Source organism: Physeter macrocephalus, chromosome 2 (genome assembly GCF_002837175.3).
Source record: "Physeter macrocephalus isolate SW-GA chromosome 2, ASM283717v5, whole genome shotgun sequence".
Taxonomy (NCBI): domain Eukaryota; kingdom Metazoa; phylum Chordata; class Mammalia; order Artiodactyla; family Physeteridae; genus Physeter; species Physeter macrocephalus.
In genome coordinates this window covers 20,237,415-20,257,665 of record NC_041215.1, presented here as the reverse complement: position 1 = coordinate 20,257,665, position 20,251 = coordinate 20,237,415, and the positions used below count along the sequence as shown (strand labels likewise).

Here is a 20,251-nt window from a genome sequence, read left to right as displayed (position 1 = left end):
CAACACAGGAAAAACAGCCAAAACTTTATAATAACTATAAATGGAGTGTAACCTTTAAAAATTGTGAATCATTATGTTGTACACTTGTAACTTATTTAATATTGTACATCAACTATACTTCAATCAAAAAAAAATTTTTTTTAAACACTACAAAGCTATGGTAATTGAAACGGTGTGGTACTGGTCATAAAGACAGGTATACGGACCAATGAAATAGACTAGAAAGCCCAGAAATAAACCCTCATATACGTGGTCAAATGATTTTCAACAGGGCATCAAGACCATTCAACAGGAAAATGACAGTCTTCTAAACAAATGGTGTTAGGAAAACTGAATATCCACGTCCAAAAGAACGAAGTTCAACCCTTACCTAACACCATATCCAAAAATTCATTCAATATGGACCAAACACCTAAATGTAAGAGCCAAAGCTATAAAATTCTTAGAAGAAAACATAGGGCAAAAGCTTCACAATACTGGATTTGATAATGATTTCTTGGATATGACACCAAAGGTACAGGCAAGAAAAGGAGACACAGACAAATTGGACTTCATGAAAATTAAAAACGTTTATTCATCAAAGTACATGACCAACAGAGTGAAAAGGCAAGCTACAGAAAGGAAGAAAATACTTACAAATCATATTAAGTGATAATGGATTATTACCCAAAATACATAGAGAACTCCTAAAACTCAACAACAAAACAAAACCAAACAACCCAATTCAAAAATAGGCAAAGGACTCAAATAGATATTTTTCCAAAGAAGATATACAAATGCTCAATAAGCACATGAAAAGATGCTCAACATCACTAATCATTAGAAGCAGCAAATCAAAACCACAATGAAGGAATTCCCGGGCGGTGCAGTGGTTAGGACGCAGAGCATTCATGGCTGAGGGCCTGGGTTCAATCCCTGGTCGGGGAACTAAGATCCCACGAGCCGCACAGCGTGGCCAACAACAACAACAACAACAACAACAACCACCACAAGGAGATACCACCTCACACATTACTATTGATGCTATCAAAAAAAAAAAAAAAAAAAAAAAAAAAAAACAGAGAGAGAAAGCAACAAGTGTTGGCAAGGATGTGGAGAAACTGGAACCCTTGTGTACTGTTGGTGAGAATGTAAAATGGTACAGCTGCTGTGGAAAACAGCATGGTGGTTCCTCAAAATATTAAAATAGATTTACTATATATATAATCCAGCAATTCTACTTCTGGGTATGTATCCAAAAGAACTGAAAGCCCACAACATTGTAAATCAACTATACTTCAATAAAAAAATTAAAAGAATTGAAAGCATGGTCTCAAAGAGGTATTTGTATACTCATGTTCACAGCAGCATTATTCCCAGTAGCTAAAATACAGAAGCAACCCAAGTGTCCAAGATAGATGAATGGATAAGCAAAATGTGGTATATCCATACAATGGAATATTGTTCAGTCTTAAAAAGGAATGAAACAATGACACACACTACAATGTGGATGAACCTTGAAAACGTGAATACAAAGGACAAATATTGTATGATTTCACTCACACGAAGTACCCATAATAGGCAAATTCACAGAGACAGAAAGTAGAATAGAGGACTGAGGGTAGAAGAGGTTATTATTTAATTGGTACAGTTTTATTTGGGATGATCAAAAAGTTCTGGAAACAGCAGTGATGGCTGCACAATACTGTGCATTTTTTTTTTTTTTTTTACTTTTTTGGTGAATTTTTTATTGTGATAAAATATATGTAACATAATACTTAACATTTTAACCATTTTCAAGTGTACAATTCAGTGGCATTAAGTATATTCACCATGTTGTGCAACCACTGTCACTATCCATTTCCAGAAATTTCTCATCGTCCGAAATGAAAACTCTGTACCCATTAAACAATAATTCCCCCAGTCCCTGGTAACCACTATTCTACTTTCTGTCTCTGTGAATTTGCCTATTCTAGATACTTTATACAAGTGGAAGAACATAATATTTGGGCTTTTGTGTCTGGCTTATTTCACATTGTGTGTATTCTTAATGCCACTGAATTATACATCTAAAAATGGCTAAAATGATAAATATTATGTTACAGACACAGATACACCACAAACCACACATGAAAAAATCAAGCTGAACTACATCAAAATCAAGAACTTCTGCTCTTTGCAGGACACTAAGAGACTGAAAAGACAAGCCATAGATGAAGAAAATACCTGCAAAAGGAAGGTTTGATAAAGGACTGATATCCAGAATATCACTAGTATACACTCAATATATTATACACTCTATCACTATTATACACTCAATAGTAAGAAAATAGACATCCCAATTTTTAAAAATGGTCAGACACTTTGAACAGACACCTCATCCAAGAAGTTAAAGGCAAATGAGCTATGAAAATATGCTCAATGCCATAAGTCATTAGGGAAAAGTCCAGAACCAGATGGTTTCACTGGTAAACACTACCAAACAGTCTAGGAATTAACAACAATTCTACTCAAACTCTTACAAAAATAGAAGAGGAAGGAACACTGCCTAACACATTCTATGAAGTCAGTATTATTACCCTGATACCACAGCCAGACAAAAATACCCCAAGAAAACTACTGATCAATAGTCCTTGTGAATATAAAATTCTCAAAAAACTAGCAAACCGAATCCAACTGCACATTAAAAAAGATTATACACATAACCAAGTGGAAATTTATCCCAGGAATGCAGGAATGGTTCAATCATTGTAATATACCACATTAATAAAATAAAGGAAAAAAACCCACATGATTATCTCAACAGAGGCAGAAAAAGTGTTTGAAAAAATGTTATGCCCTTTCATGAAAACACTCAGTAAACTAGGAATAAAAGGGGACTTCCTTAACCTGATAGAGGGCATTTATGAAAAAAACCACTGCTAACATCATACTCAGTGGTAAAAGACTGAACATTTTCCCTCAAAGATCAGGAACAAAGTAAGAAAGACCACTTTCATCATTACTATTCAACACTGTACTGAAGTCCTAGCCAGATCAATGAGGCAAGAAAAAGAAAAAAGGCATCCAAACTGAGAAGAAAAAAGTAAAACTATCTCCATTTGCAGGTATCTTTTATGTAGAAAATCCCAAAGAAGCCACAAAAAATTACTAAAGATAATAAACAGATTCAGTAAAGTTGCAGGGTACAAGATCAACACACACACAAATCAGTTATGTTTCTATATACCAGGAATGAACATTCCAAAAGGAAATTAAAGAAACAATTCCATTTACAATAGCATACAACAGAGTAAAATATCTAGGAATAAATTTAACCAAGAAAGTAAAATACTTGTACACTGCAAAGTATAAAATGTTTCTGAAAGAAATTAAAGAAGGCCTAATCAAATGGAAAGACATCCCATGTTCTTGGATTGGAAGACTTCAATATTGTTACGATGGTAATGTCTCCAAAGTATTTGCAGATTCAATGCAATCTGTATCAAAATTTCAGTGGTCTTTTTTGAAAAAATGTAAAAGCCAAGTGTCAAATTCATATGTAATCCCAAGAGGCCCACAAAAACCAAAACCATATTAAAAAAACAAACAAAAATCCCCACAAAGTTGGAGGACCCACATATCCTGATTTCAAAACTTTCTACAAAACTACAGTAATCAAAACAGTATGCGGGCTTCCTTGGTGGCGCAGTGGTTGAGAGTCCGCCTGCCGATGCAGGGGACACGGGTTCGTGCCCCGGTCCGGGAAGATCCCACATGCCGTGGAGCGGCTAGGCCTGTGAGCCATGGCCGCTGAGCCTGCGCGTCTGAAGCCTGAGCTCTGCAACGGGAGAGGCCACAACAGTGAGAGGTCCGCGTACCGCCAAAAAAAAACCCCAAAAAACCAGTATGGTACTAGTATAAGGACAGACATAAAGACCAATGGAATAGAATTGAGACTCCAGAAATAAAACCAACCATACATGGCCAATTGATATTCAACAAGGATGCTAAAGCCACTCCACGGGGGGAAACAATCTCCTCAACAAATGGTGCGGGGACAACGGAACGATCACATGCAGGAGAATGAAGTTAGACCCTACCTCATCCCACGCACAAAAATTAACTCCAAATGGGTCAACTATCTAAATATAAGAACTAAAACTGTAAAACTAGTACAGGGAAACATAGGGGTAAATCTTCATGGCCTCATATTTGGCAATGGAGTCTGAGATTTGACACCAAAAGTGTAACGGAAGAAGAAAAGTAGATAACTTGAGCTTCATAAAAATAAAAAAACTTCTGTGTATCAAAGAACATTATCAGAATGTGATAAAAACCCAAAGAATGGCAGAAAACATTTGCAGATCACACATCCAGTAAGAGTTTAACACCCAGAATATATTAAAAACTCTTACAACTTAACAATTAAAAAAATAAATATTAAAAAAATGGGCGAAAGATGTATACAGCCATTTCTCCAAAGAAGATACATAAATGGCCAACAGCAGGTGAGATGTTCAACACCACTGTCATTAAGGAAATGCAAATCAAAACCTCAACGTGATACCACTTCACACCCACTTCGATGGCTACCACAAAACAAAAACAGGAAGTAACAAGCACTGTTGAGGATGGGGAGAAATAGGAACTCTCCTACATCGCTGGTGGGAATATGTAGAGAAGAGTTTGACAGGTCCTCAAGAAAGTTAAACACAGAATTACCACATGACCCAGCAATTCCACTCCTAGGCATACACTCCACAGAACTGGAGACTGGAACGCAAACATGTACACGTCCATGCACATCCACAGCAGCATGAGTCACAGCAGCGAGTAGGCGGAAACAGCCCAGACGTCTACAAACAGATGAGTGGATAAACAAACTGTGGCACAGTGATCTTCAATATTCGTGCGTTCCCTGTTTCTGTATTCAGCTACTCACTAAAATTACCTATAAACCCAAAATCAGTCCTCGTGGCTTTCATGTCCACTTGCAGACAGGCACCGAGTGGTGAGAAAGGAGCTGGCTGCAGGCTCATCCCTGGCTGCTGTGAAACAAGCTGCACTCGGCCTTCCTGTGCAGTTCTCACACTGAACAAGTGGCCTTCTCACCATGTATGTAGTGCCATTTTTACCAAATTTTTGTGCTTCTGCCATCTGAAATGGCCCCAAGCACAGTGCTGAAGTGCTGTCTAGGGTTCCCAAGCCCAGGAGGGCTGTGATGTGCCTTACAGAGAAAATATGTCTGCTGGACAAGCTTGGTTCAGGCATGAATGATGGTGCTTGGGCTGTGAGTTCAATGTTAATGAATCAACAGTGTACAGTAAATAAGGAGGCTTCAAACAGAAGCACTCAGGAAACAAGGTTATGTACCCATCAGTTGACAAAACTGTGACCAGAGGCTCGCAGGAACTTAACCCTTTAGGCCCCCTGTAGCAACTGTTCAGTTTTCACTAACTCAATGTTCCTGGTGACCTCACAGAGCATAACTATTTCGAGTATCGAGAATCGACTGTATATACGTGTGTATCTCCATACAGTGGAATATTTCATTCAGCCATAAAAAGGAATGAAGTACTGGCACATGCTACAACTTGAATGAACCTTAAAAACACTATGCTAAGTGAAAGAAGCCACACACAAAAAGACACATGTTGTATGATTTGTTTTGTATGAAATATCCAGAATAGGCAAATCCATAGACGGAAAGCAGATTAGAGGCTCCCAGAAGATGAGGGTTGGGGGGACGGGGAGACGAAAAATTTGAAACTAGAGAGGCAGTGGCTGCATAACATTATGAATGCATTAAATGCCACTGAACTGTACACTGTAAAACGCTTAACTGCACGTTACGTGAATTTCACCTCAATAAAAATTTTATTTTACAATTGTGGCATCATAGAAAGATATTTGGCGTTTGTCCTCAGTTCCCGGTCTTGGAATTTCCTGAGTGACGGGGTGACAGGAGCATCTTTTGTTCTAACGAGGCCGCTCTTGGTGGGTCCCTAGATGGTTTCAGGATGGGGCTGGTCCCCAGAAAGACCAAGTCTTGATTAGAAGCTCATCCCCCCTCCCGACCTCCAAGCTCCGGGGACGGGGAGGGCTGGTGATTGAGTCAGTCAGCAGTGGCCAATGACTGACTCATGCCTACACAACGAAGCCTCCATAAAACCCCTAAACACGGGGTTCGGAGACCTCAGGGAGGGCAGGTGAGCGTGGAGGTGCCAGGAGGGCGGTGCGTGGAAGGAGAGGCCCCAGAAGCCCACCCTTGCCCACACCCGGCCCCCTGCCTCTCTCCCACCTGGCTGTTCCTGAATTACATCCCATACACTAAACCGGAAACAGGGAGTAAAATGCTGATCGGAGTTTTGTGAGCTGTTCTAGCAAATTCTGGAACCTGAGGGGGTTGTGGGAACCCCCGATGGATAGCTGATCGTCAGAAGCACAGGAGGCGCAGCACAGACCTGTGGCTGTCGTCTGAACTGGGGACAGCCCTGTGGGGCTGACCTCTGACCTGCAGGTCCGCGCTAATTCGAGTGGCTAGTGTCAGAAGCGAACCGAACTGCTGGACACTCCAATGGTGCCTGGAGAATCAGAGCCGGAGGAGAGGTGCTGGGAAGGACACTGTGCATTTGGAGTCAGAAGCATGTGAGTAAAAACCGCTCAACGGACGTCCCCGGTGGCGCAGTGGCTAAGACTCCACACTCCCAATGCAGGGGGCCCGGGTTCCACCCCTGGTCGGGGAACTAGGTCCCACATGCCGCAGCTAAGAGCCCGCGTGCGGCAACTAAAGATCCCACATGCCACAACTAAGACCCAGCGCAGCCACATAAATAAATAAATAAATAATTTAAAAGTATTAAAAAAAAGAAGACACATGGAGATTACTTTTATTAAGTCAGACAGACCCACCCCCCACACCGCTTCTTTTTTTCGCTTGGAGGAAAGGAGGGCTTTATCTGTAAAAGAACATCCTTCCAACAGGTCAAACGGAACGTGGCCTCAGATAAGTTTTAGCGCCAAACACCACATAACACAGAATTTCACAGCCAGTGCCACTGAGGCTAGAACACCTCACGCTCACACGAGAAAACATCCCGTGTCTGAGAAAGCGTCCTTTCTGCTCTGGGTGCAGATCCACCCCACTGTCCGGAGAGGCCACACGTCATCCTGGGCCCTGAAGGCCTCAGAAGCTGCCTGCTCCGCTCACCCCGCTCACCCAGGCGGACCCAGCAGTGACATCAACGACACATGTGGATGAAGCCCTTACTCCGTGCTGGGTACCGGGCCACATGCTCTACCTTCCATCACTCCGAATCTTCCCAACAGCCTGAGAAGCAGACACAATTAGGAACCCATCTCGTGGACAGAGAAACTGGGGCCAAGAGAAGTGGGCTGTCCACAGTTGCTCTGCCTCTTCTTAGCAGGACAAAGATCAGCTCACCTTACTGACAGCTGAACAGTAAGGCAGGGCTGAAACCCAACAGCAGCCCTTGCCTATGGCAGGGGGGAAAAGTCACCAGCAGACACTCTCACGATGTCCCTGGTTCACACGCATCCCACGCCTGCAGAAGCTGCTTTTGCCATGAACCGGCACTCACTTTTCCACACACGTCCCTCAACAGGGACCCACATTTAGACAACATCTGTACGACATGATACATAAAACAATGCTGTCCCTGTCACCCAGAAGCAAGTAAACCACAGAATTCATGAGGAGCTGTCATCCCGGGTCACGCCTGTCTCGGGTATTGAAGCAATGGGTGCGCATGTGTGAACACACGCTCTGCTGGTCCAAACCCCAGCTCCGCCAATCATGGTGCAGCCCTGCCCACACGACTGGGCATCCAGGCGCCCCTTCATCCAGACTGGGGAGATCACTGTCCTCCTGGGCCTGTCCAGGTACTAAGTAATAAGCACCGCTCAGCAGAGCGCCTGGCACAGCACACGCACACCACAGGACCTGTGACGGGACCCGCACCCCTTCCCGTGATGGGCCTTGCAGCGCAGGGCTGCCAGCTACAGCCCTGAGGGCAACGCCCCCACCAGGAACAGAGGATTCTGGTAACAGGACGCAGGGCACAGGAGAGCACCCAGCACTTATTCTAAGAAAGGGTTCACAGGGCCACGCCAGACCCAGCGCCCAACCCTGCAGATACCAAGGCACCCGTGGCTCAGCGCTCCCTCCCAATGGACTCACTCTGTCTCCCCAACCACCCAGAGGGGCTACAATCAGCATCCCGTTTGCACAGCCTCCCCACGGCGGGCCCCGGGACTCACCCCAGCACTGGCCCCCCGCCCCACGTGGACGCCCCCTTCTCCACGCTCCCGGAGAACTAGGAGGCCTCCCTGAGCATGGTCCCTAAGCTGCAGGGCGCCAGCCCCCTCGGGGTGCAGTATCCATCCCCCACCCGTGCGGACAGGCTGGGCTCTCCTCTCAACAGTGGCCAGTCACCGGGACTCTCAGGCCTCGACGCCCAGAGCGCCTCGGGATGACCCGCAGGCCCCGCCGCCAAATCCTGCTGAGATGTCCCCTGGTGCCCAGGGGACTGCGGTGCCCACCTGAGCTCCACCCCAGAGGCCTCTGATGCCACGGGTTCTCAGGACAAGGGGCTCGTTAAGTGAGTGGTGGCACCCTCGGGCCCCCCAGGGGGATGTCCTTCCTGAAACACGGCAGAGCCGCCCACAGCCAGTCTAGCTGGACTTGTGGAGGAGCACCAGCCAGCCAGCCACCTTGGAGCCAGCGAAGGTCACCGCTGGCCGCTTGGTGGCACCTGTGAGGGTCAGCAGAGGCACGCTGCCAGGGAGGCAACTGTTAAATGTTGGTTACTGGGCTTTAAAAAAAAAAAAAAAAAAAAAAGCTATGGTCTGAATGTGTCCCCTGCCAATTCCTACGCTGACTTCCACCCCCCACGTGATGGTGCTGGGACGGGCTTAAGTCACAAGAATGGAGCCCTCGGGAATGGGATTGACACTTGCAGAAAGAGCCCCTAGGCCTCTCGCTGCTTCCACCCTGTGAGGGCACAGCGAGAAGCCTGTGACCCAGAGGACGGAGGACAGCCCTCACCCAACCACGCCGGCACCCGATCCCAGACTTCCAGCCATCAGGACGCTGAGCAAACAATTTCTGTTGTTTATGAGCCGTCCAGTCTGTAGTATTTTGTTACAACAGCCTGAACGGTCTATGACTATTTCTATTTTCTTCATTGTAAATGTTTAGAAAATACATATGGAGAGAAATAATACACAACCCCGCTGTGATCCTGCCACCCAGATTACCTTTGTTAACATCTTTCATGTATATAATTCCTATTTTCTATAAATGACACACATATAACTTGCTTTCCTCATTCAACAACATTAAAAGCTCTTTCCCCCAAGGTCGTCAAAGATTCTGTTCAGAAGATGCATATAAGTGCATCCAACCAACAGCCCATTGTCAGACGTCTAATAACTTCCAGATCTTCGCCCCTCCTCCCGCGAGGTGACAACCCCTCTGGGACAGGCCACAGACTCCGGCCCCGCCCCAGCACGTGGTGGCTGAGCCGGGGACCCCGCCACTTTCAGAACGACTTATGGCGAGGTGCCCCAGTGCTCCCCCACCTGCCGCCGCAACGTGCCTGGCTCCCAAGCCCCGCCACCACAGGAGGGATGCGCGCGATGCTCCGCCCGCGGGCGCCCAACATGCAGTCTCTGCTACACATGCCAACATCCACCCTGTCACCCGGCGCTGCCGGTCCCACTGGCTCTTGTGTGAGCTGTGCATCTTCCTTACTGTTACCCGGGCTCCTACCTTGTTCTTGAAGTACACCTCGATGGGCATGATGAAGCCTGCGTAACCCGACTCCTCCACTTTGTAGGGGGGCTCCTTGCACACTGAAAAGAAAGGGAAAACCACTGTCAGCTCTAGGAGGCCAGCTCCCCCAGCTTGGGAAACCCCAGGCCCCGTTCCATGTCAAAGGGGTCAAGAGGAAGAGAAGGAGCGGAGCAGGAGAAAGGTGACCCCGTGGCACCAGGGTGGGAGAGCACTGGGGAAGGGGCATGAGACCAGCTACGGCAGCGCAGCCAGCACCGGCCACGGGCCACACAGGTTCAACCGACTCAGGGCAGCACAGCAGTGCGGCTCAGTGAGGCGCCGGGTCAGGGGGCCCCTGGTCTCCCAGCAGGGCAGGCACTCTGCTGTGCCCTCCTCCTGCCATCGCCCACTCAAACACGGACACTGAGGCCCCGCTTGGGGCCAGGGACACGGACGCCAGGAGATGGAGATGGAGATAGAGATGGCCCGGTCCCAGCGGGGGCTCGCCTGGATTCCACCTCAGCACCTAACCAAAGCATTCCCAGGTGACGAGTGATGAGAGAGGGGGGGAGGGAGGGAGGGAGAGGGAGAAAGAAACTAAGAAGAACAGTAAAATAGAGGTAAAACAACCTTCCGCAGTCTCATCCTCCAGGATGAACTGTCAATGTTTTGACAGGTATGCTGTCATTATGCAAGTAACGTGACAATATTGTTCTCTCGCATGTAAGAAAAAAAAAATCAGAACAGTACAGATCAAATCCCCCTTGTCCTCCACCCCTCCCTCTCCCGAGGCAACCACCCCCGGGAGATAGGAAAAAGTCCTGCCAACGATTGAAACCTTTACACACGTATGTCTGTGCTGTAATTCTTAAGGGGGCCAGAAATTGCCGGAAGACAGTGCATTGGAACATAGTGAAACATGACTTTTTAAAAATTAAAACCTTGTAAGATTTTTCTTAAAAAAAATCATTTAAAATATCACATACCTCAAATATCTCACGTGTCTCATCTATCTGCGCAAACAAAACTGGTGAGGGGGTGGGTTTAGAGTAACTGGGGTCCCTCAAGGCCAGGGCTGGCTGGACAGCCTTGCAAAGGACCCCGCTCTGCAAACCACACGGGCGGGGCTCCAGGGAGCTGCGCGGACTGGGGTGAGCCGGCCCCCAGGGCTCCCCCTGCCCCTGAGCCAGCCACCTGCCCTCCAAGCCCAGCTCCCGCTCCCCCCACACCCCCCAGGAGGGCTCAGCCTGTGCTTCAGGCTCCAGTCCCCACAGCCTGGGGCTCGAGGCTTGCTCAGCTGGACGGACTTCCCTGCCAGGGGCGAGGGGGCCGTCCTGACCCGGCCGTGGGACCCACCGCCCCCGCAGCACAGCCTCCCGGAGGGCAGCAGTAGCCCGGCTGCCTCGGCTGAGCGCCCTGAGCACTGTCACCTGACCTCGGGGCCTGCACGGAGTCATTACTGCTACCAAACGCTGCACTCGCTCATTCGTGCATTCACTCCACCACTATCCGCATCTGAGTGTCAGGGGCCCGGCTGACGCCAGAGGCCAAGGAGACACCTCTGGTCCCCAGGGGTAAGCTCAGGCACCTTCAGTCTGACGGTGAGCCCCCCTGGAAGTAAGGAGTGCCCCTGCCTGCAGGCTGGGTCAACGGGCGGGGGCCCAGGTAGCCTGGGGACCCTGTGGGGTTGACCTCAACCCCAAATCCCTCTTCTAGCCAGCTCCTATTCTCCTGCTCCTCGGAGAGCCTCCTGGCGGTGCTGGCAGGGCATGCCAGAGGCAGCCTGCCCCAAGACACCTCCTCATTCCCTGTGAACTCCGCAGCTCCCGGCATCCTGCAGGTCAGGACCCCAGCTGTCCACCGCTCCCCCGAGGCCCCAAGGCCGCCTCAGCTCCTCCTGCTCCTACGGCTCGCCTGTCACCAAGCGCTGTGAAGGCCACCTCCAAACATCTCTGGGCTGCACCCCGCTGCCTGGCACCCTGAGCCTCCGCTCCAGCCCCTCACCAGCCGGCCAGCCTCAGGCTTGCTCCCAGGCATCTTCTGCAGGGGCCGCTGGAAGGAGCCCTCTGAATCACACATCTGTGTCCTCTGATGGCTCCCCACTGCCCTCAGGGCCAACTTCCAGCCGCTCCAGGGGGCCTGCACGGTGCTCCATCCCCTTCAGGCTCATCTCTCACCAGCCCTGCCACGCCACCCCTCTCAGATCACAGACCACTTCCTCCGGGACCCCTTCACTGAGCAGCTGCCCCCGTCCCCCATCAAGTTGCAGGCTGTGGTTCCCTGCTCCGGCCCCGAGCGTCCTGTATCACTTGGTCTCAGGACTCCTTGCGCTTACTGTCTCCACCTTCCTCAATCCTACACGCGCTCCTGTTCACTCAGTGTGACATCCCCAGGGCCAGCACCACGGCCAGACCTTTTGGAAACATTCACTACGTATCTGTCAAATACTGCTGAGCGGGCCATATGTCACACCTCTGTCAGGTCATCTACTGAAGTGAGAGGCCTGTCCAGGGACAGGAAGAAATCTGGGCAGGAAGGCCAGGTCACGGCCCACCTCTCCCAGAGTCTCTCGATCCTGTTTGAGCAGACTGAGGGGATGTTTCTCCAGCTGCATGAACCCTGCCCACCTAGTGCCCAAGCCCCCCACGACTGTGAGCGTCCTGCAGTCTGCCTCACGTGCCCCGGCCTCGCACAGGGCCGGGCACCTGCTTGCTTGCTGAATTAACCTGCATCCAGGAAGGAAAGAGGAAGCAGAGAGGAAGGATGGCCTGTTCTCGCTGCACAATCCCCCAGCAGAGGAGAGAGGGACCGGGGACCTGCCTGCACCTTCCACCCCAATGTCCATCTCCCTCCGCCCACCACCAGTCTGAATCCCCTCAGCCATGAAGGCCCGAGTCAGGGGCCCCTCCCGCAGGGACAGCCCTGGCTTCCCTGGGCCTCTGACCCCCAGGTCACTTACTTCCACTGAGGGCGGCTATCTTTACACATACACGTGTCACCTCTGATCTTCATCTCTCTACCAGACGACAAACCCCTTCAGGGAAGGGACCCTGCTGTGCATTTCTCAATCTCTCTCCAAAGGCCTCTCGGAGGACAGACACTCCCAGGCTGAAAACCACCTTATCCGTTCAGAGACGGGGCACAGGGGCCAGAGTACAGGCTTCCAGACAAGGGAGACCAAGCAGTCGCCACCGGCCTGCCTGCCGTCCCACCTGAGGGCCCGTGGCAAGCAAAGTGAGGCCAGTAGGAAACCAAATAATGCCGGGAGAGTAACGGGGAGGGAGGCGATGTGAGCAGTCAAGAACTTTCTGGAAGGCAGAAAGTGGGTGAGAGCATGCCGGGCAAGGAAACAGGAAGAGGAAGCTGCACCCGGGGACATGGCACGGGCGGTGCAGGGGGGACCTGAGCCCCGGGAGGCCTGGGCTGGGGCATCCGCAGGCGCAGTGGAGGGCGGGGATGGGGAGCGGGTGGCTAGGGGTTTTTCTTGGGGTGATGAAAACGTTCTGGAATGAGAGAGGTGATGGCTGAGCCACTCACTGTATGAACACACTAGACACGTGGATCATACACATTAAGGGTGAATTTTATCATGTGTGACTCACACCTCAGTAAAGCAGTTATTTAAAAAAAAAAAAGCCAAACAGAGCAGCTGTGACTGGAACAGCAGCCCTGGGGATCCCTCCTGCGACCTTCTCCCGCCCCACCCCACCCCCCGAGGCAGGCCCTTCTCAGTCAGGAAACTGGGGGGACCCCACGTCCCTAACCAGAAGCCGCTGGTAAAGCGAACCCATCCTGCCCTAAACAGAGCCCTCGGTAAGAGTTCCCACTTGGAGGAGAGAGGCCAAAGAAGCAGGAATACTTTGGGGACCACAGGAGACCCTGGGAAAAGGAAAACCAAACCAAACCTAGAGTCAGTGCCCGCAGGTGCAAGACCTGCTCAACAGAGGAAAACAAAATACTTTTAAAAAGGAAAATTAGAGAGTAAGAAAGGGCTCTTAGACCTTAGTACAAATATAGTACTTATAATTTTTTAATTCAACAGAAAGACCAGAAAATAAAATCGATGGAATCTCCCGGAATGTAGAGCAAAAAGGCATTTTTTTTTTTAAACGGTGAAAGGTGCAAAAACAACTCAGCAGATTAAACAAATGTCAACAGCAGCTAATATTCATAAAGCACCTACTGTATGGCAGGCAGTATTCTCAGCACTTTATACATTTAACTAATTTAATCCTCCCAACAACATTGTGAGGCAGATGCAGCTGTTCCCATTTTACAGATGAAAAGACTTAAACATAGATAAGTTATATAATAAGCACCCTAGAATGCGAAAAAAGAAATTAAATAGGTGGAAAGAAATTGTCAAAGAAACAGAAGCTAAGATGAAGGACACCGGGACTTCCCTGGCGGCCCAGTGGCTAAGACGCCACGCTCCCAATGCAGGGGGCCAAGTTCAATCCCTGGTCAGGGAACTAGATCCCATATGCCACAGCTAAAAGAGCCCACATGCGGCAACAAATATCCCTCACACAGCAACGAAGATCCAGCATGCCGCAACTAAGACCCAGCACAGCCAAATAAATAAACAAATATTTTAAAAAATAATAATAATAAATAAAATAAAATGAAGGGCACCAAATGTCCAACATGATGAACAAACACACAACCAAAAAAGACCCCAGAAACAATGTCATAAAAACCATCTTAAGTCCTTCTAAAGACAAAACAAAAAACTAAAAAACAGGTCATCTGCAACAGAACAAGAACCCAATAGCATCAGACTTCTCAGAAGACAACGAAGCGACACTTTCAAAGCTCTAAGTGATAGCAATTCTCCAACTAGGACGTTACACCCAACTAGACTACCATTCAAGTGTGGGAACAGAAAAAGGGCACTTCAAATACACTAGGAGTCAAGGAGTTTATTCCCCACACACCTTTCTTTGGAAATTGCTTCAGTAATTAATCTCCTGGGAAACTTCTTGAGAAATTACTCCAGTAAAACAGGAAAATAAACCAAAACCTAAGGGTATTAGGTAAATCCCCCAGGAGAAAAGTAAAGGAAAGTCCCAGCATGATGGCTAAAGAGGAGCCAGTTCTGATTAGAGGAGGAAGAGACCAGAATGAAATATCTCGAAGGGCAAAAAACTCCACTGAATAAATGAAATGATGGGGAGGATGGAAAAAAGGCAAAGCACCTTTGATGAAAAAGACACAATACAAGGATGGGAAGAGAAGCAAAGGGCCAAATATGAAGCAAAGTAAACAGGGCCATATTTGAACCAAGGATGATAAAAAGAGCCCATCTGACCTTGACATGACCTTGAGCGTTCTCCTTGGAGTGGCCCACAGTTCAGAGAGGATCCCGACCAGTCCGACAATGGAGAGAGTCACTACGGTCAGTGCCCTTTGCCAGCTACCAACTTCTAGACTTAATCTCTAATCCTGGAGCGGAGCAACCTTAACAAAGTCAAGTGTAGCTCCCAGAAGGAGGGGTATAAGGTTCAAGGAAGACAGGGTGCTCCTGCCCTTCTCTTCCTAAATGGAAAGTCAGGAGACCTTGGCCAAAGTTGACAGCATTGAAGAATCCATTCGTTCTCTCAACGAATACTTAGTAACCACCTAAGTATTACTTAGGATACAGCAGCAAACTATATGGCCAGACACAAACCCTTGACTTGTCAGGGATGAAAGGTGGAGAAGCTTAGGAGAAAGTCTAACCCTTCACACTAGTAAGTTAATAAACAAATTTTAATGTGAAAAATCTAGAGATAAGAAGCAAATTTGCTTCTACTGCTTTAAGGTGTTAAGGAAGGACACGACCCAGAAAGGCCTAGAAATGTTGCCCCTGGGGTGATACCACCGCTGATGAGTTGGGAGGTGGGAACATCCCACCTGGCACATCTCTGCTGGGTCTGTTACGGGTGTATATTTTGGTGTACAAGATACATTTCAAGCACATAAAGTATAATTTCAGAGGCTGGAGCCCTATAAGAAATTCACTGCCTTCTTCACCTGATCCGTTTTTCACTGACCACTAAGCAAATGGCGAGTGAGCATTTACCATTCGATACACGTGACGCAGCTGCCCTCTGTGTACAGGCCGCACAGACTTTGCAAACATGCACGATTCAGCTACTGAAACTCTGCCTGCAAAATGACACTTCAAAAGGGTGCTTCACTCAAAACCCATTTTTCAGACATCGGGAGCTCGGAGAATGTGCCGCTTCCTCGTGACCACAAATAGGTGACTGGGCCTCTCGGGACCTCAGTTTCCCCATCTAGATATGGGAGGGGATCCTGGGGGGCTCCCCGCATCGCACAGCACAGAGCGAGGGCAGGACAAACGTAGGCCGCTCTGAGTGTTACCGCTCTAGCGGCTGCTTGGTTAAGGACCGGAGGAGAGGAAGATGAAACAAGCAGCTGAAAGGTAGATGGGAGTCACCATCTGGGGCCCCTCCCGGAGAGAAAGGGAGAGACGGGAGAGGGCGGTGGTGAAGGAAATGCAGTGGCAGCTGTCTGGGAAAGCAGGCACCTGGGCCAGGAGGGGGCAGCCCGGCTTCTGCTCAGCGTCCAGGCACAGTGACCACGGGCTCCCCCAGAATGAACAGGCGTGACCAAGAGCCAATAAAAACAGGCATATCCAGCCCACAGCGCACAGACCCCTGCTTTAAAGCACAGGCAGCTTACCTGGTCCCCTGAGCTTGCTTCCCCATCTGTAAAAAAGGGTTGCGGGATGAACGAAAAGGGCTTGTGAGCAGGATGTGCCTGATAAGTGGCATGTATTATTGTTATTATTATTAGCAGGTGCTTTACAGATACCTGCTGTTGTCAGGAACCAGATGGGCTCTCTCCAAGAGGCTCAGAGATGGAAAAAGGGAGAAAAGCTGAAGACTCAGGAAAGGAGAAATGAAGGAAAAGGAACAGCAGAAAGCTGATGGAAGAATCCAGAAGAAAAAGAATCTCGAGCTGCTTTCCCTTCTGAACCAGGAGTTTCTACTCCTGTAACACACGTCACTTCCCCACTGGACAGTAAGACACTCGCCGGCCCAGGCCCAGGCCCCCAGCGGGCCCCGGGACGGGCTCCTGCTTCCACCCGAGGCTCCATGCTGTCACAGTGTGACCCCCGGTCCCCTGGCCCACCTACTGCAGGTAGAGGGGGCAGCAGCCAGCAACGGCTCTCCCAGCCCTGAAGCCCTTTCCGAGCACAGAGTCATTTGTTCCTTTATCAACGCATCCATTCGAGAACTATTTACAAGACGCCCTGTGACTGGCCGGGCTTCACATGGGGACCGAATGGTAAAAACAGGAGATAGGGCCCGCCCCCACAGAGCTCCCAAGATCGCCTCCAACTTCGCTCCAAATTCCCCAGGAAGTGGTCTCTGATCAGGTGCCCTGGTGTGAGTTCCCGGCTCTCCGCCCCGTCAGACAGCCGGGCCGCATGTCACCCTGTACTTCGCAGATGGCCGGGCGCTCTGAGGGGTGAAGCCAGGGAGGAGGCAGCGGTGAAACGCAAGCTTTTTCTGCTTTTGCCCCACATACCCACGGGCTCTCTAAAGGGCATCTCTCCTCCAACGTGGGCCCAGTAAGCAGCTTCCTGCTTACTCACCAGGGGGTGTAAGTCGCCCTTCCCACCCTCAACCACAGGGCTACATTCTCTGGAAGCTTCTCAGAGCCTGAGTCTAAGGGATGACACAAGATGCTGTCACCACCTCCGCTGGGTTTTCCCTACAGCCAAGTCCGCGGCCGAGGGAGAAGCATAAGGGATGGTGGAGGCCCTCTGTGGAGGGCGAGCTCTCGCCTCGGGCTGCGGGGTACAGGCCACCTGCTCCCCAGGGAGAGGGCAGGCGGCCAGGGTGGGGACACTCACCACGCTTGGGCTTGGGGAAGCTGTCGTGCAGCCGGAAGACCACCTTCTCCACGAAGTGCTGGATCTCACACTGCTCAGGGCCACGGACAAACACCATCCAGTCATGCGTGAACCCCTCCGTGGTGGGCTTCTTGCGTAGTTGGGCACGATGTCCCAGCTCTAACTTGACCTGGACAGTGCACTGGAGGGAGAGAGAGGCAGGCACAGGGTCAACGCAGAGCCCAGGGCAGGGTACTGCAGGCCGTCCCCTCCCCCCTGCCCCCTGTGGCCTACAGAGCTCGTAAATGAAGGGACTCCGGGCAGGGGCAGCGCCAGTTACAGGAGCAGGAAGAGCCTGCACGTGCTCATGTGGACTGGGCCTGTAACGGCTATACATGCCTTCTCTCCCCAGGAAGCCCACTGGGGACCCGGCGTCTCCTCCCCACCCTGCCCCAGGGCCTTGGCACCTGTGGTCCCCTCTGCCTTGGATGCTCTCCCCCAGGCCCCCCCACGGCTGGCTCCATCCTGTCACCGGGGTCTCGGCTTGACTGTTCCCTCCTCAGAGAAGCCCTCCCTGACCACCCAACCTTAAAGCACCCACCACCACCCCATGGCTCTTTATGACACTGTCTTCTCAGCAGTCTCCATGATCAGACATCATCTTGCTAGCAGTTTGCCTGCTCTCCTCTTGAGCTGGCTCACTGCAAGTGGCTCCCTGCCCGGAGTAGCAACCCTCACCAAGATCTCCTGGAAAACAACAGTGTGACCCGTGGTGCCACTGCAGTTGCCCCTCAGTACCCACGCGGGATTGCTTCCAGGACCCGAGGATACCAAAATCCACGGACGCTCAAGTCCCTTAGGTAAAAAAGGCTTAGCACTTACATGTAACCTACGGATATCCTCCTGCATACTTTAAATCATCTCTAGGTTACCTATAATACCTCGTACAACGTAAATGCTAGGTAAATAGTTGTAACTACATGTAAGTACTATGTAAAGAGTTGCTGGGGCACAGCAAATTCAAGGGTTGCTTACTGGCACTTTTGGGAATCGTTTTCCCGAATATTTTCGATCCACAACTGATTGAATGTGTGGATGGAGAACCCACGGATCCGAAGGGCAGACTGTACCTCGTTCTACGAATGAGGCAACCAAGGCTCCAAGAGTGAGCTGTTGAGTGGCACACACGAGGCGGCTGAGTTGTAGGGAGATTCAGGCCCAGGTGTGTGTGTGTCACGCAAAGGCCACTTCCTTGGCCAGTGTGCCATCCTGCCATCCTTGATTAAAGCATTTTCATTCTCCATCATCCCACAGAGTGCCTCCTGGAAAACAGAGACCCCTGGGGTCACCCGAGTCACCTGCACAAACGCTGGCTTTGTTTTGAAAGAACAGCGGTTCACAGTGAGAATGGGGGGCAAGTGTGAAGCCAGCTGGGGACAGGTGCAGGTGGGCCCGCAGCCTCGGCAGCCAGGCTGCCCTCCTCACACACATGTTGGCCACTCGCCTGAGACAGGAAGCAGCTCGTGCCGGCCCCCCGCCACACACACACACTAAGCAAGCAGCCCCGACCCTTCGCAGAACTTGCACCAGCGAGGCCAGCTGAAACCGCCGACAGGGACCCACTGTACACATCCGCTCTGGCCTGTTAAAACCTTCTCTGGACTTCACAGAGATACAGCCTGACACCTAGTATCAAAATCAAGAACGTTACAAAGAAAGCAGAGGCCAAGTGGACACTTGCTCCTAAGTATTGAGATAACCAGGGACAAGAGGGCCAGTGGCCTGGATCACACGCATCCGGAAGGAAACTCCCCTGTCGGGCTCACCAGCCCAGACCCAGACCAGAAACCTCCCTCTGCACTCTCTTTCTCACCACCGGACCCCAGGCACCCCTGGGGCCACAGTCCCTCCAGGACCTGCCTCTTCTCTGGGTTCCAAAACCCCGTTCAGACCCACCACCTGCGTACTCCCCACTCCTCCACCCCTCGCTGCGCGGTCACTGCCGGGTAAGCAGGGCCCGCCGCTCGGTCAGAATCGAGTCCACAGGCCTCGGCATACCTCCCATCTCTCACCTGTGCTCCCTCAAGTCTGGGGTACTCCTCGTTTACCATGCTTTCACCCAAGATCAGAGAGTATGTCGCAGAGCCGTGCAAGTTTCCCGCGCTGCAGCCCCCCATGCACGCACACACACGTGCTCACACACAAAGAAGCTGCTGCTAAGTTCTGGCCAGGCCTTAGAGGCTGAGAACCGAGGAAGCACAGGAAAACGCACACATCCTGCATCCCAGCTCAGTCAGACACCAGCCATCCCCAAACATACCGGGAACGCCCACTCCCATCCACCTCTGCTCCTTCCAGCCCACAGCCAGGGGTGCCCTAACTCACTGCTCTCTGATTGGAATTCCACTTGTCCCTTAAGCCCTGGCTCAAGGGCTACTCTCTCCAGAGCCCCTTCTGATAGATCCACACTGGAAACCAACCAGACCCTGGTCTCCACAGCAGTCTGTGTACAACCAACTCCGCTGTGCCGCTTCATCCAGACCCTGCTCCTGACTGTTCACTGCTGTCTCCCCCAGGGCCACATCCCATCTGTCCTTTTTTTTTTTTTTTTTTTTTTTTTTTTTGTGGTACGCGGGCCTCTCACT

The 20,251-nt window shown here is 50.3% G+C and overlaps 1 protein-coding gene across 3 annotated transcripts in view; it reads right to left on the bottom strand.

Annotated features, from left to right (window-relative positions):
• Nucleotides 1-20,251, bottom strand: part of MLLT1 (MLLT1 super elongation complex subunit) — a 63,308-nt gene that overhangs the window by 35,329 nt on the left and 7,728 nt on the right. For 2 of the 3 annotated variants that reach the window (XM_024134372.3, XM_024134373.3), the window contains exons 2-3: nucleotides 17,628-17,808; nucleotides 9,755-9,837 (exon numbers count right to left, since the gene is read on the bottom strand). In XM_024134372.3, coding sequence (XP_023990140.1) covers nucleotides 9,755-9,837; nucleotides 17,628-17,808 — 264 coding nt within the window. Of the gene's footprint in view, nucleotides 1-9,754; nucleotides 9,838-17,627; nucleotides 17,809-18,736; nucleotides 18,759-20,251 lie in introns of those variants that run through there. The other variant, XM_055081212.1, reaches the window with a different exon arrangement.